General features: G+C 39.3%; 1 protein-coding gene across 1 annotated transcript in view; it reads left to right on the top strand.

Moving 5' to 3' along the window:
- THSD7B (thrombospondin type 1 domain containing 7B) overlaps positions 1-13,533 on the top strand; it is a 758,467-nt gene that overhangs the window by 255,478 nt on the left and 489,456 nt on the right. Inside the window, exon 5 of the mRNA XM_022569631.3 lies at positions 9,693-9,848. Within this exon, the coding sequence (XP_022425339.2) occupies positions 9,693-9,848 (156 nt within the window). The remainder of the gene's footprint in view (positions 1-9,692; positions 9,849-13,533) is intronic.

The following is a 13,533-nucleotide window of genomic DNA, read 5'->3' as shown; positions in this document are numbered from 1 at the left end:
TTGCAAAAAAAAATTCAGCATGTAGATTCCGACTTCAAGCAAAACACAGGTACTGAGAAGCACTGTAGTCAAATTAAAAAGATAGGTTCCAACCTACAGCCATGAAAATGTGCACTGAATTCAAGAATTTCAGAGCCTTGAGCTGGAAGAGTCTAACATGGTGAAGAAAAGGGAAAACCAGAATCACACTGGCCGGGTTCAGGTCCTGCCTCTGCTTTTGCTAATTATAGAAGCTGGGGCAGAATTTTAAAATTTCAATTGTCTCACTGGAAACTGGAGATACTAGTAGTACTTGTCTCATAGAATATTTTGCTAATTGAACCAGAATATACTTGTAGATTGCTTAGTCTACAAACTTAAGGTCAATATGTGGTCTAGTCCATGCATTCCCAAAGGAGATGATATTGCCCCCAAGGGGACAAAAAAAGGTTCTTGGGGTGAAAAAAATCTTACACCTTTTACATATACAGTGTATGTGTATAAAACTTACTTACACACAGTATATTTGTGGTGTGAAAATGTTATAGGGGAAAAAGGGAAAATAAGGGAAAAAATGTTTACAAATGCTCCTTGGGGAGGAGATAACACAACAAAGGTGAGAAACATTGGATAGTCTCTTTATTTTACAGAAGATCAGTTGCTAAACAATTTGCCCAATTTACACAGGTACTGGTAGACTTTCAGTTTAATGGATTTTAATGACAGTATTGATATTTGGCCAATTGGCTTTGCAAAATCATACTCAATAAATTATTCAGAACATTGACTCCCTGACCTGTTAATCATAAAGATTTTTGAAGATATAAGTCCTTACTGCACTCTCTGCTATCCCCTTTCCAGTCCTGACCCAGTTCTTCTGAGTTGGATCTACCTTAGACCCCACTGGTTTATCCAAGTGGGAAGCTACTACTTTATAATATTGGCCTTGACATAGTGAAGAGCTATAGAAAGTACGACTTGTAATATATGAATAGGCCTGGGAGGAAAAGAACTTTCAACCAGTTTTGCAATGCAGGGGTTTTGGTTTGTAATTTTTGTGTTACTTCTAAAAATGTATAATGCAATTTCTCGTACAAAAGAGTGAACTATTCTGCATTTAAAAATGTTTTAGGTGGTGTCTCATTCCCCTCACTACTTAGGAACCTGGTGAATCCCATGAGCCTTCCTTTGAAGTCAAGTTAACTTGTTCAGTCTAAAACAATTTGCAGATTTAAAGCAGTGTATGCTAACAAGGCTGTCAGGTACAGTGAGCCCTTTTCTTTCCCTTCCTTTAAAAACAGGATGGTGCGCATATTTGTTTTAGAGAGCAATAGTTCTTTCTTGGCTCTCTTAAGTAATCACCACATATTTCCCCTTTTGTGGCCCCTTAGGAATGGCTTTAAGCTTTGGAGTTTGTGATGTTCTTGGAGGACTGTGTCACCTCAGAGAACATGGACTTCCCCTTCTCATTACCATTATTTAAAATTTCCATTGAGTTATTCCCGGGTTGAAACATCCACCTTCTATATCCACCTAAATCAGACCTTCTAAATCAGATGAAGGCCCTTCTTGCTGATGGAGTAACAGGGCATCCTGTGACCGGTACTGAAGTCTGGGAGACTTAGGTCTGCTTTCTTTTGCCACCTTCTGACCTTTCTTACCAGATCTTCCTGTTCCGTGTCCCTTTCCCTGTCCCTGCTCTCTGACACATTTCTATCTCAACCACGTTTTTTTTTTTTGTATTTTTAAAATATCCTTTTTCTTTCCAATTCTTGCCCAATGGACTTAGGGATGTTTTACGGTCACCTCTGTTTTTCCTCAGTTGATGGGTTGGATATGGTTGATAAGGAAAAAGAATTGGGCTAGTGACGCTATGTGTACCCAGTGGAGGGTCAGCTTTACAGCCCTCCTTCTCCAAGTTCCAAGTTGCCTTAATGGCTTCTTTGGTCATCCTTTGCTCTTTAAGAAAATCTAGGGGTGGGCTGCTTATTGTGAACTCATGGTAATAACTTAGGAATGACTTTAATCTTAAATTTTATTTTTTATAAATGTATTTATTTATTTTTATTTTATTTTTGGCTGCATTGGGTCTTCGTTGCTGCGCACGGGCTTTCTCTAGTTGCAGTGAGTGGGGGCTACTCTTTGTTGTGGTGCGCAGGCTTCTCTTTGCTGTGGCTTCTCTTGTTGCGGAGCATGGGCTCTAGGTGCGTGGGCTTAAGTAGTTGTGGCACGTGGGCTCAGTAGTTGTGGCTTGCGGGCTCTAGAGCGCAGGCTCAGTAGTTGTGGCGCATGGGATTAGTTGCTCCCCAGCATGTGGGATCTTCCCTGACCAGGGCTCGAACCCATGTCCCCTGCATTGGCAGGCGGATTCTTAACCACTGTGCTACCAGGGAAGTCCCTTTAATCTTAAATTTTAAGATGAAAATAATCATTATAATTTAGTTTCATCCTCTCCATCAAACTTTTAGTAATTTTTTTTTTTTTTTTTTTTTTTGCGGTGCGCGGGCCTCTCACTGCTGTGGCCTCTCCCGTTGCGGAGCACAGGCTCCGGACGCGCAGGCTCAGCGGCCATGGCTCACGGGCCCAGCCGCTCCGCGGCATGTGGGATCTTCCCGGACCAGGACACGAACCCGTGTCCCCTGCATTGGCAGGCGGACTCTCAACCACTGCGCCACCAGCGAAGCCCCAGTAATAATTTTAAGTACGTTTCAGAATCACATCAGAAACACCCACCTTGCTCCTCATTTTCCCCTAAAACACCTACCTTTCTGAGGTTTGGCCTTTAATACTGATATTTTTAAACCTATTTTTTTCATTTTATTTCTCTTTAAGAATTTTTTAGAAGGGGACATAGTGTTCACTTATTCATTTTCCTAATTAATTATCACTAGTCTGAGAAACGATCAGAAAGAAATTTTCAAAAGAAGATGTGGTATGTATATACAATGGAATATTAGTCATAAAAAAGAATAAAATAATGCCATTTGGAGTGCCATGGATGGATCTAGTGATTGTCATAGTGAGTGAAGTAAGCTAGAGAAAGACAAATATCATATGATATCACTTATATGTGGAATCTAAAAAAATGGTACAAATGAACTTATTTACAAAACAGAAACAGAATCACATCTGTAGAAAGCAAACTTATGGTTACCAAGGGGGAAAGGAGGAGGGGAGGGATAAACTGGGAGACTGGGATTGACATATACACACTACTATATATAAAATAGATAACTAATAAGAACCTACTGTATAGCACAGGGAACTCTACTCAGTACTCTGTAATGACTATATTGGAAAAGAATCTATAAAAGAGTGAAGATATATATGTGTGTGTGTTTAACTGACTCACTTTGCTGTACAGCAGAAACTAACACGACATTCTAAATCAAATATACTCCAATAAAATTAATTAAAAAAAGGAGCAGAGGAGAGAATATATCATAAAGAAATATATGAATATAGGTCTGAAGGCTACTGTATTTCTCCCCTAATTTTGTAATTGTTGGATATTGATCTAATTACTTTCTAAAACTGAATACATACTTCATTTATTTTGTCCATTTTTATTCTGAATATTGTTTTCCATCTTTACTTATCATGTTGTTACTCGGTAGCATTAAGAAATCACTAGTTGGTAGGTATTTTCGAATTCACTATGTGAAATGAATGAAATTTGGAAAATTTTTTGACATGTGGCCGAATTTCACATAATTCCCGCAATTAGAAATGATTATTTTTAGATATTATGTTTATGGTACATACATCCTCCTGCCAAACTGTATTGCACAGTACTTTGCCAAGAGAGTCACAATATGGCTAAAATTAAGCTTTATTAGATATAATAGGATGAGATGGGATTTAATTCTTTAAGCTGCCTATAAGTGCTAGAAGACATATTTGCTATTATTCTAACCACTAAGTTAAAAGAATGATGCATTATTTTGCAAATCCCAGTGGCAAAAGGCAATTGAAATAATACATGAAGCTTCTTTAAGGAAAATAGCTTTCTGGTTAAAACTGTAATATTATTTATCTTTCCCCTTCAACCGTTTGACTCCTTCAGTTTGTGGAAGCCTATTTATTTCAGCAGTTAGGTGGATTGAATTTCTGCCAAGTCAGTATGCTCCCTAAATGCATATGCCAGAGGCAATACTGTTTCTCAAAAACCATTTAGAAAGCAGCATTTTTACATAAGTGGGCTCTTTCATTATTTTTGAATTAACTCTGAGCAATTGCTGTTTATATTATGATTTCCTGGACACCCTGTGGAACGAGGGGGTTCTGAGTTTTGAGTGAGAATTCCCTTTGGGATTGACAGGGCCTGCGTTTGATTTGGAAAATTGAAGTGAGTATAACTTTTTGGTCTAAGTTCTTTGTGAAGGCTGATGTCTTTCTGCAAATCAAATACCTTATGTAAAATCAACTGAAGATAGAATGCAGGGGTTCTCAGATACCCCTAAGATAGAAAGCAGGCAAAATCATCCGGGTTTTAAGAGTTCCCAGGAAGTAGCATCACCTTTACTTTCTTTTCATCTCTACCTCCCTGAAAGTACTGGAAAAAAATCAATATGTTTGACTAATTTCTTGCCCATGATCAAGATCTTTCTTTCTGTTCTGAGGGAAAGCTGAGTTCCATTACGCCATGGCAGAATTACCTGAAACTCTTGCTAAATTTTTAAAGACTCATTTGATGTTTCATCTGATAATAGACATATTAAAAAACAAGAAAATGCCATTGGCTCCTGTGATAACATTTTTTACTCTAAGCAAACATTACTCATTTTTTAAATAAAATACAGAGGGTACCTAGTTATTAATTATAATTAACTAATTTTGATGATGATGATGCAATTTCCATTTAATTTCTTTTTGAGGCATTAAATGACATTGAACTTTAGATCTTACAAAATGGCCAGCAGTAGGGGCGGTGGGGTAATATACTCTTATTGAATCTTTGTCAACTTATTTCTGTGTTGACTCAAATTAGTTTGGATCAGAGCTTGATTTAGTTTCAGAGGAGGAGATGTGAAGGCACTCATTTTTCTTTACAGTGGTGGTCACATGCTAATGATAACAACAGGCATTTTTCCTCTTAATTACAAATCATTTCGATGGAATTTGTATGTTCATCTAAAATCACTTTGTCCTTAAGGAAAATCATGAACTGTGCACATTGCTAGAATTAAGAACAGTTTTTTCTTTAACATTAAATGTATCAACTCCAGCATATTCCCACCCCCTTTGTTAATTAGCATTCTGTTCATGGAGTAATTCATTATTTAAGGTGATTAGTAGCAGACTTGCACATTTCTTGTAAGGCAGGTCAATTTAATAATTTCTTATTGCAAATGAAAAATTCCAGGTTAGGCACCGAAATATTCAAAGCATTAATGACTACTGCATATGTGCAATCACTTATCAGGCTGTAATATATTCCCTAGCTTTAGAAAGCTACTGCTATGTAGTGATCTCAGTTGATCTGAGTTAAAAGTTACTTTGTGTCTTTAACACTTTGTGGCCGTGAGAGGTCTTTATAGGGGCTAACATTGCAGCCTACAAAACCTAAATAGCCTATAAAACCTTGGCTAATTGCTTACCTATTCAGGCAATTGGTCAACACAGGAATGGCAGAAGGTGTCAAGGTGACATGGTCTAAGGCAGCTGGAGAAAGTTGGACCAGCATAGACCTTCACTGAATAGGTACACTGATTGCAGCAGGGATCCATTGCATTAGAGCAGACAGTTATTAGCAAATAGAAATAAAGTTGTTTCAGTCGGTATATCTAGAGAAAGGATTTCAGGTGACTAGAAAAGCAGCTTCTCTTCCCACAGACATCATGGCTGGAGTTTGGTCAAGAAGAATTGAGGGCTCAGTAGAGAGCAAACTACCCAGACCATCCAATTTGAGGTGGTTCAGGTATGCCCCCCTACCCCACCCACCTCCCAGGATAATTTTATTACATCATGAACAGCTACAAATAAAAGAACAGTTGTTTAAAGTGGAGCACATTTTGGTCTCACTACCTCCTGCTTTGTCAGGGAGGTGTGGGATGGAGCTTGAAGGAGTATTGAAGTGGCAATAAAGTAGGAGCGGAATTTGGATTTTGTTTAAAGGGTTAAACAGCCTGCAACCTTCATGAATATCTTGGATCTGTCGTGTCACTGGTTGCCTCCACTGTGGTCACTGTGATTCATAAACAAAATATGCTTGGTACGAATGACCTCATCTATTCTGTCTGATGCCTTCATTCCATGGAAGGAAAACCAAGAGGAACAGGTGGAGGTGAGTCAGCCACCAGGGACAAGGCTCAGGTCTTGCTCTGCCTTGGACTGGCTGAGTGAACTTGGAGAAACCACCTAAGGTCTTTGGAATTCAGTTTTTCAGTAAAATTGCTGAATTAAACTAAATTAGCTCTAAAGCTCCCCTTCTAGCTCTAAGAGTCAATAGGCGTAGCGATATCCTATGTTCAGTTTTCTTGGGGAGTTGACTACCTAAGTGATCTGAAGCTGGTAAGTGCTTCGTGACTTACTCATGATTTATTTCTAGAACAAATGTATCCCAGGGGGCTGAAATAGAGAAAAGTTGACCCAAGCCCATTGATTCAATGCCTAAATGAAGCATCTTAGACATGTCCCTGAGACTGTAAGAATTTATTGACATGGATTAAGATCTACTGTCTTTCAAAGCAGCAGGTGCTGAAGAGGCATGAGTGCTCTGACAAATGGCCTCACTCCCACCCCTGGGCCTCCAATTATGCCGCTTAGTAGCCTCCAGGGAAATCCCCCCATTCCTCACCAGCATACCATGTCTCTCCCTAATTTCATATCTTAGTACCATTAACCCTAATGTCAAACAGTCAGTTGATTGACAGTTAAGTATTTATCAAAGGGGACCTTAGGGGACTTAACCCCTCACCTCCCAATAATCATCAACAGCCCTCCAAAAATAAGCCAAATAAACATAATATCTGTAAAAACATTGTCTTTGACAAATGCAGCTTCATGTCAAGTTCCCCAGTCTCTTTCCAACTGCACTACCAACCCTAAGGCTTAACTACCTTCTGGACAGTTAAGCCATTCTGGCGCTTCTAACGAGATTTAGTTCAGACCTGCTGTGAGCCTAGGTATCGCGCTGGTGCATTGACCAGTTTCAACTGCAGGGTCCAACCTCAAGTTCAGAGACTGTGACAGCAAGTGTCTGCTGGGTCTTGGAGCTGAGACGTTTGGGGTACCTTCTCAGCATTGATCATCAGACACTTAAGTTCTGCCTGGTGTTACAGGGAGACAGCCATGGCAAAGGAAAGAGAAGCAGCAATAATGGCTTTCTAGTCTTATTGTTGAGGCTCATGGACTCATGAATGCTTAGTACCAACTCACGTTGAAAAAGAGGCTACATGAGGACAAGTGACCTTGTCTGTTTCACTGCAAATCTAGCTTCAGCACCTAACACAGTGTTAACTCATGGTAAGTACTTAGCAATGTAGGTTGATGAGGCCACACAGAGCAGTGGTTCACAGCACAGATTCTGGAACCAGACCACCTTGTTCCAAATCCTGCTAATTGGGAATGTGAGCGAGTGAGTAAGGTGTGTCTCAGTTTCCCCATTTTAAAGTAGGAATAATAATAGTATATATCTCAAAGTTATGCAGGATAAATGAATTGATGCTTATAAACAGTGCCTGGCCTGCACTATAAATGTTTATTAAACAGCTAGGGTAATCAGTTTACATGCCCCCACGTCCTTTTCCATCATTACTTAGGTTTTGTTTTTGGAACTAAAGTTTGAGTTTGTGAGAACACATGCTAACCAAGCATGGGCCTGGACCGAAACACACTTCTGCCTTAAGACCTCTGGCTGTGCAGCTTTCTATTTATACAATACTCTAAAGCATCTCTTTCCATCAATCTTGTTAAAATGCTACTTGACTTACCCTTCTCGACTGAGAGTTCCTTGAAAGCAGACACCATCCAATAGGGCTTAATTTAAACGGGTACTCGGTGGTTTTGGAATGAATGCATGATGTACTCAGTGAATGGCTGCTTGTTGGTCTTTTACTCACTCCTGGGGAAGGAATTGCAAACCCCTCCCCCATCTCACAGGTTCTTCTTTACCTGTGGTCCATCAGTGTCATATGTACATGCACAGTCCTGGTCGCGCCAACCTCCCCACCCAGCTGTTGTTATCTTCAGCACAATTTCTGATCATCACCTCTCCTCAGCCTTCCCAGGAAACCCCTTTACTTTCCACCAATATCTGCTCTCTCTTCCCTTGCCTGTCTCTTCCACATGGCTTGCAAGCTTTGACATTTACGTTAGCAACCTTGCTTTGTTCCTGTCTTTTATTTTAAGTCAGGTCAAATCCTTTTGGTAAACTGTAAAAGAATTAGTTGCAAACAAACCGTTATTATCATTTTCCTTTGCAAGCTTTTGTTTGTCCCATTCACCCTCATAGACACCTCAAGCCGCTCCACTTCTTTCCCCGATGCTTAAAACATCTTCATGACAGTATCTTTTTGATTTTGCTCTTGCTTTGGTTTACATTCAAAGTCTGCTGGTCACAGCTGTGATTTAGTTCGATCTGTATCTGATTCAATTCACATCTTATGTAAAGAGCGAGGAGGTAAAGTAGATGGGGTGATTTACCTCCCTATTGTCTCATACCAGTCTCCATCTTTGAAGCGCTTCTGATCTGCTTAAGAGATGGAAGTGACATATAGGAAATATTTCAATCATAGTACAAGGCAACCCAGAAGATAAAACCGTCTGGTCTTAAACCATTGGCTCACAAAGTCTGAATTGCTCCGAAACCCGCTTAGTGTGGGATCACTCTGTGCAAGTGTAGTCAGGCATTTGGCTGTTCTTTTATTGGGTCGTTTTGGGGTATCGCTATCCTAGCTCCTATTGTGTTATAATCTCCATGAGAATCAGGAGCCCGTCTTCTTCTTCATCGGCGTATTTTCATGATTCTCAGCATGGGTCCGCATAGAGAGGACACTTGATGAGCACCACTGATGGATAGATGATTACTTCCTCCTGCCTTGACCCAGTTCTGGGCATTCTTCGGGCGCAGGTGCACACCAGGAAGAGCCGGAAGGTTCCTAGTTGACATTTCCTGTGGCTACGCAGGCACTCCTTGTGCCTCTGGCTAGGCTTTCTAATGCAACTGACTTCCAGGGGCTAATTCTGCCACTGCAGATCCTGATTTTTCTTCTTCTTCTAAAAACCATTTTTCCTCCGTGTCTTCGGGAGGTCCACCCCTCAGGGGAGTAAGAGCAGTAGATTGGTTATGGTAAACACCCCACCTCGGCGTTCAATTTTGAATTTTTCACAACAACCCAGTCATTTGTATAGTCGAGATAGACTCATCTTAGAACTTCACAAAGCCACTTAATTTTTTAAACTTCATAACTCTAGATAATTTTTATCTAGGTTTCCAGTCCTCTCTTGGATTCCCAGGGAATACTCTGTCAAACAGGAAACTCAAATGCATGCCCTTTGTCACTGTCTTTTCTTGCCTTTCCTCACCCCAAATGCTAATAATGTGGAGCTAAGTAGTACATATTGCAAGAGTGTTGATAGTTTGTTTGCATATAATCTGTTTAACCGTAAAGCTGATGTGAACAAGGCAGCCACCCAAATAAAGATGGGAAAAATTCTAGGGATGTTCAGAGAATGTGACTCAGGCCATTTTTTTTTTTCCATCCATGCAGTCTCGAGACCCGTGGAAAATACATTATGTTTAGGACCTGCCCCTTCAGCTTCTCAGCTCTGCAATATCCCTTGCTCTACAGACTGTATAGTATCTTCCTGGTCAGCCTGGGGCTTGTGCGTCCATGAAAACTGCCACGATCCTCAGGGAAGAAAAGGTGAGTGCCTTGTTTGTATGTGCTTCATTTCCTTCCAGTGCACGCTATTTATTCTGGTCACTAAATAGCCCCTTAAGTCCGCTTAGGACAATATTTGTTTGTAAAATGTAGATAACCAGCTCAAGTCTGACAGCATTCAGTTATTAAGGAAGCATTGGAGACATTTCTGTGGGCACAGAATCCTACCTTGGTTGACCTTCCAATTAGGCTCATAGCTGGTGAAGTGACTATTACTGAAAAATGGTATAATTTAACCCCACAAGATATTTGGTCCTGACCAAAATGTCCATAAGACATTTGTTCCACACCAAAATGTCCTTCATATTTGGTCCTATCCAAAGCATCCATGAGCATATTTATCCCATGCCACATGATTTGATTAGGACCAAATTTCAAGGAGCTTTTGCCATGCACCAAATGTCTTATGGACATTTTGGACTGGATCAAATAGCTGCTAGCCATAAATTAATGATTTTTTTATATGTAATGGTTATACTGTAGAAATTAGATGCGATTTCTATAATCATATCAAGAAACAATGGTTTTCCATATCTATTTATTATTTTCAGATTCCCAAAGACTGAATCACATACTGAATTTGATGTTATACTTCAAATTTTCATGAGGGGCATTTATGTGTGTTGTTTTCTATTGATGTTGTCCTCAGGCTTAAAGCGAAATCTTCAACCTTTGGGTGCTTGTTTATATTTGTTACGCTATGAGACTAGATATCAATTACAGGAAAAATACTGTAAAATATACAAACACATGGAGACTAAACAATACAATACTAAGTACTGAAGAACTCAAAGAGAAATCAAAAAATACCTAGAAACAAATGACAGTAAAAACATGACGACCCAAAACCTATGGGATGCAGCAAAAGCAGTTCTAAGAGGGAAGTTTATAGCAATACAATGCCACCTTAAGAAACAAGAAAAATCTCAAATAAACAACCTAACCTTACACCTAAAGCAATTAGAGAAAGAAGAACCAAAAAACCCCCCCAAAGTTAGCAGAAGGAAAGAAATCATACAAATCAGATCAGAAATAAATGAAAAAGAAATGAAGGGAACCATAGCTAAGGTCAATAAAACTAAAAGCTGGTTCTTTGAGAAGATAAACAAAATTGATAAACCATTAGCCAGACTCATCAAGAAGAAAAGGGAGAAGACTCATATCAATAAAATTAGAAATGGAAAAGGAGAAGTAACAACTGACACTGCGGAAATACAAAGGATCATGAAAGATTACTATAAGCAACTATATACCAATAAAATGGACAACCTGGAAGAAATGGACAAATTCTTAGAAAAGCACAACCTTCCGAGACTGAACCATGAAGAAATAGAAAATATAAACAGACAAATCACAAGCACTGAAATTGAAACCGTGATTAAAAATCTTTCAAAACAGTTTCCCTGGTGGAGCAGTGGTTGAGAGTCTGCCTGCCGATGCAGGGGACATGTGTTCGTGCCCCGGTCCGGGAAGATCCCACATGCCGCGGCTGGGCCCATGAGCCATGGCCGCTGAGCCTGCACGTCCGGAGCCTGTGCTCCACAGTGGGAGAGGCCACAACAGTGAGAGGCCTGCATACTGCAAAAAAAAAAAAAATCTTTCAACAAACAAAAGCCCAGGACAAGAGGGCTTCACAGGGGAACTCTATCAAACATTTAGAGAAGAGCTAACACCTATCCTTCTCAAACTCTTCCAGAATATAACAGAGGGAGAAACACTCCCAAAGTCATTCTACAAGGCAGCAATCACTCTGATACTAAAACCACACAAAGAGGTCACAAAAATAGAAAATTACAGGCCAAAGTCTCTGATGAACATAGATGCAAAAATCCTCAACATAATACTAACGAACAGAATCCAACAGCACATTAAAAGGATCATACACCATGATCAAGTGGGGTTTATCCCAGGAATGCAGGGATTCTTCGATATATGCAAATCAATCAATGTGATACACCATATTAACAAACCATATGATAAACTCAAAAGATGCAGAAAAAGCTTTCAACAAAATTCAACACCCATTTATGATAAAAACCCTCCAGAAAGTAGGCATTGAGGGAGCCTACCTCAACATAATAAAGGCCATATGTGACAAACCCACATCCAGCATCATTCTCAATGGTGAAAAACTGGAACCATTTCCTCTAAAATCAGGAACAAGACAAGGTTGTCCACTCTCACCACAGTTATTCAACATAGTTTTGGAAGTTTTAGCCACAACAATCAGAGAAGAAAAAGAAACAAAAGGAATCCAAAGTGGAAAAGAGGAGTAATACTGTCGCTGTTTGCAGATGACATGATACTATACATAGAGAATCCTAAAGATGCTCCCAGAAAACTACTAGAGCTAATCAATGAATTTGGTAAAGTTGCAGGATACAAAATTAATGCACAGAAATCTCTTGAATTCCTATACACTAGTGATGAAAATTCTGAAAGAGAAATTAAGGAAACCCTCCCATTTACCATTGCAACAAAAAGAATAAAATACCTAGGAATAAACCTACCTAAGGAAACAAAAGACCTGTATGCAGAAAACTGTGAGACACTGATGAAAGAAATTAAAGGTGATACAAACATATGGAGATATATACCATGTTCTTAGATTGGAAGAATCAACATTTTGAAATTACTTATACTACCCAAAGCAATCTACAGATTCAGTGCAATCCCTATCAAACTACTACTGGCATTTTTCACAGAAATAGAACAAAACATTTCACAATTTGTATGGAAACACAAAAGACCCCGAATAACCAAAGCAATCTTGAGAAAGAAAAACGGAGCTGGAGGAATCAGGCTCCCTGACTTCAGACCATACTACCAAGCTATAGTAATCAAGACAGTATGGTAGTGGCACAAAAACAGAAATATAGATCAATGGAACAGGATAGAAAGCCCAGAGATAAACCCACACACATAAGGTCACCTTACCCTTGATAAAGGAGGAAAGAATATACAAGGGAGAAAAAGCCTCTTCAATAAGTGGTGCTGGGAAAACTGGACAGCTACATGTAAAAGAATAAAGTTAGAACACTCCCTAACACCATACACAAAAAAAACCCTCAAAATGCATTAAAGAACTAAATGTAGGGCCAGACATTATAAAACTCTTAGAGGAAAACATAGGCAGAACACTCTATGACATAAATTACAGCAAGATCCTTTTTGACCCACCTCCTAGTGAAATGGAAATAAAAGCAAAAATAAACAAATGGGACCTAATGAAACTTAAAAGCTTTTGCACAGCAAGGGAAACCATAAACAAGATGAAAGGACAACCCTCAGAATGGGAGAAAATATTTGCAAACGAAGCAACTGACAAAGGATTAATCTCCAAAATATACAAGCAGATCATGGAGCTCAATATCAAAATAAGAAACAACCCAATCCAAAAATTGGCAGAAGACCTAAATAGACATTTCTCCAAAGAAGATAAATAGATTGCCAACAAACACATGAAAGGATGCTCAACATCATTAATCATTAGAGAAATGCAAATCAGATCTACAGTGAGGTATCACCTCACACCAGTCAGAATGGCCATCATCAAAAAATCTACAAACAATAAATGGGTGTGGAGAAAAGGGAACCCTCTTGCACTCTTGGTGGGAATGTAAATTGATACAGCCACTATGGAGGACAGTATGGAGGTTCCTTAAAA

The sequence above is a fragment of the Delphinapterus leucas genome, chromosome 8, assembly GCF_059928025.1.
Source record: "Delphinapterus leucas isolate spDelLeu-1000000601 "Yukka" chromosome 8, BTC_Dleu_Yukka2, whole genome shotgun sequence".
Lineage (NCBI taxonomy): Eukaryota > Metazoa > Chordata > Mammalia > Artiodactyla > Monodontidae > Delphinapterus > Delphinapterus leucas.
This window is presented reverse-complemented; position numbering and strand designations above follow the sequence as displayed.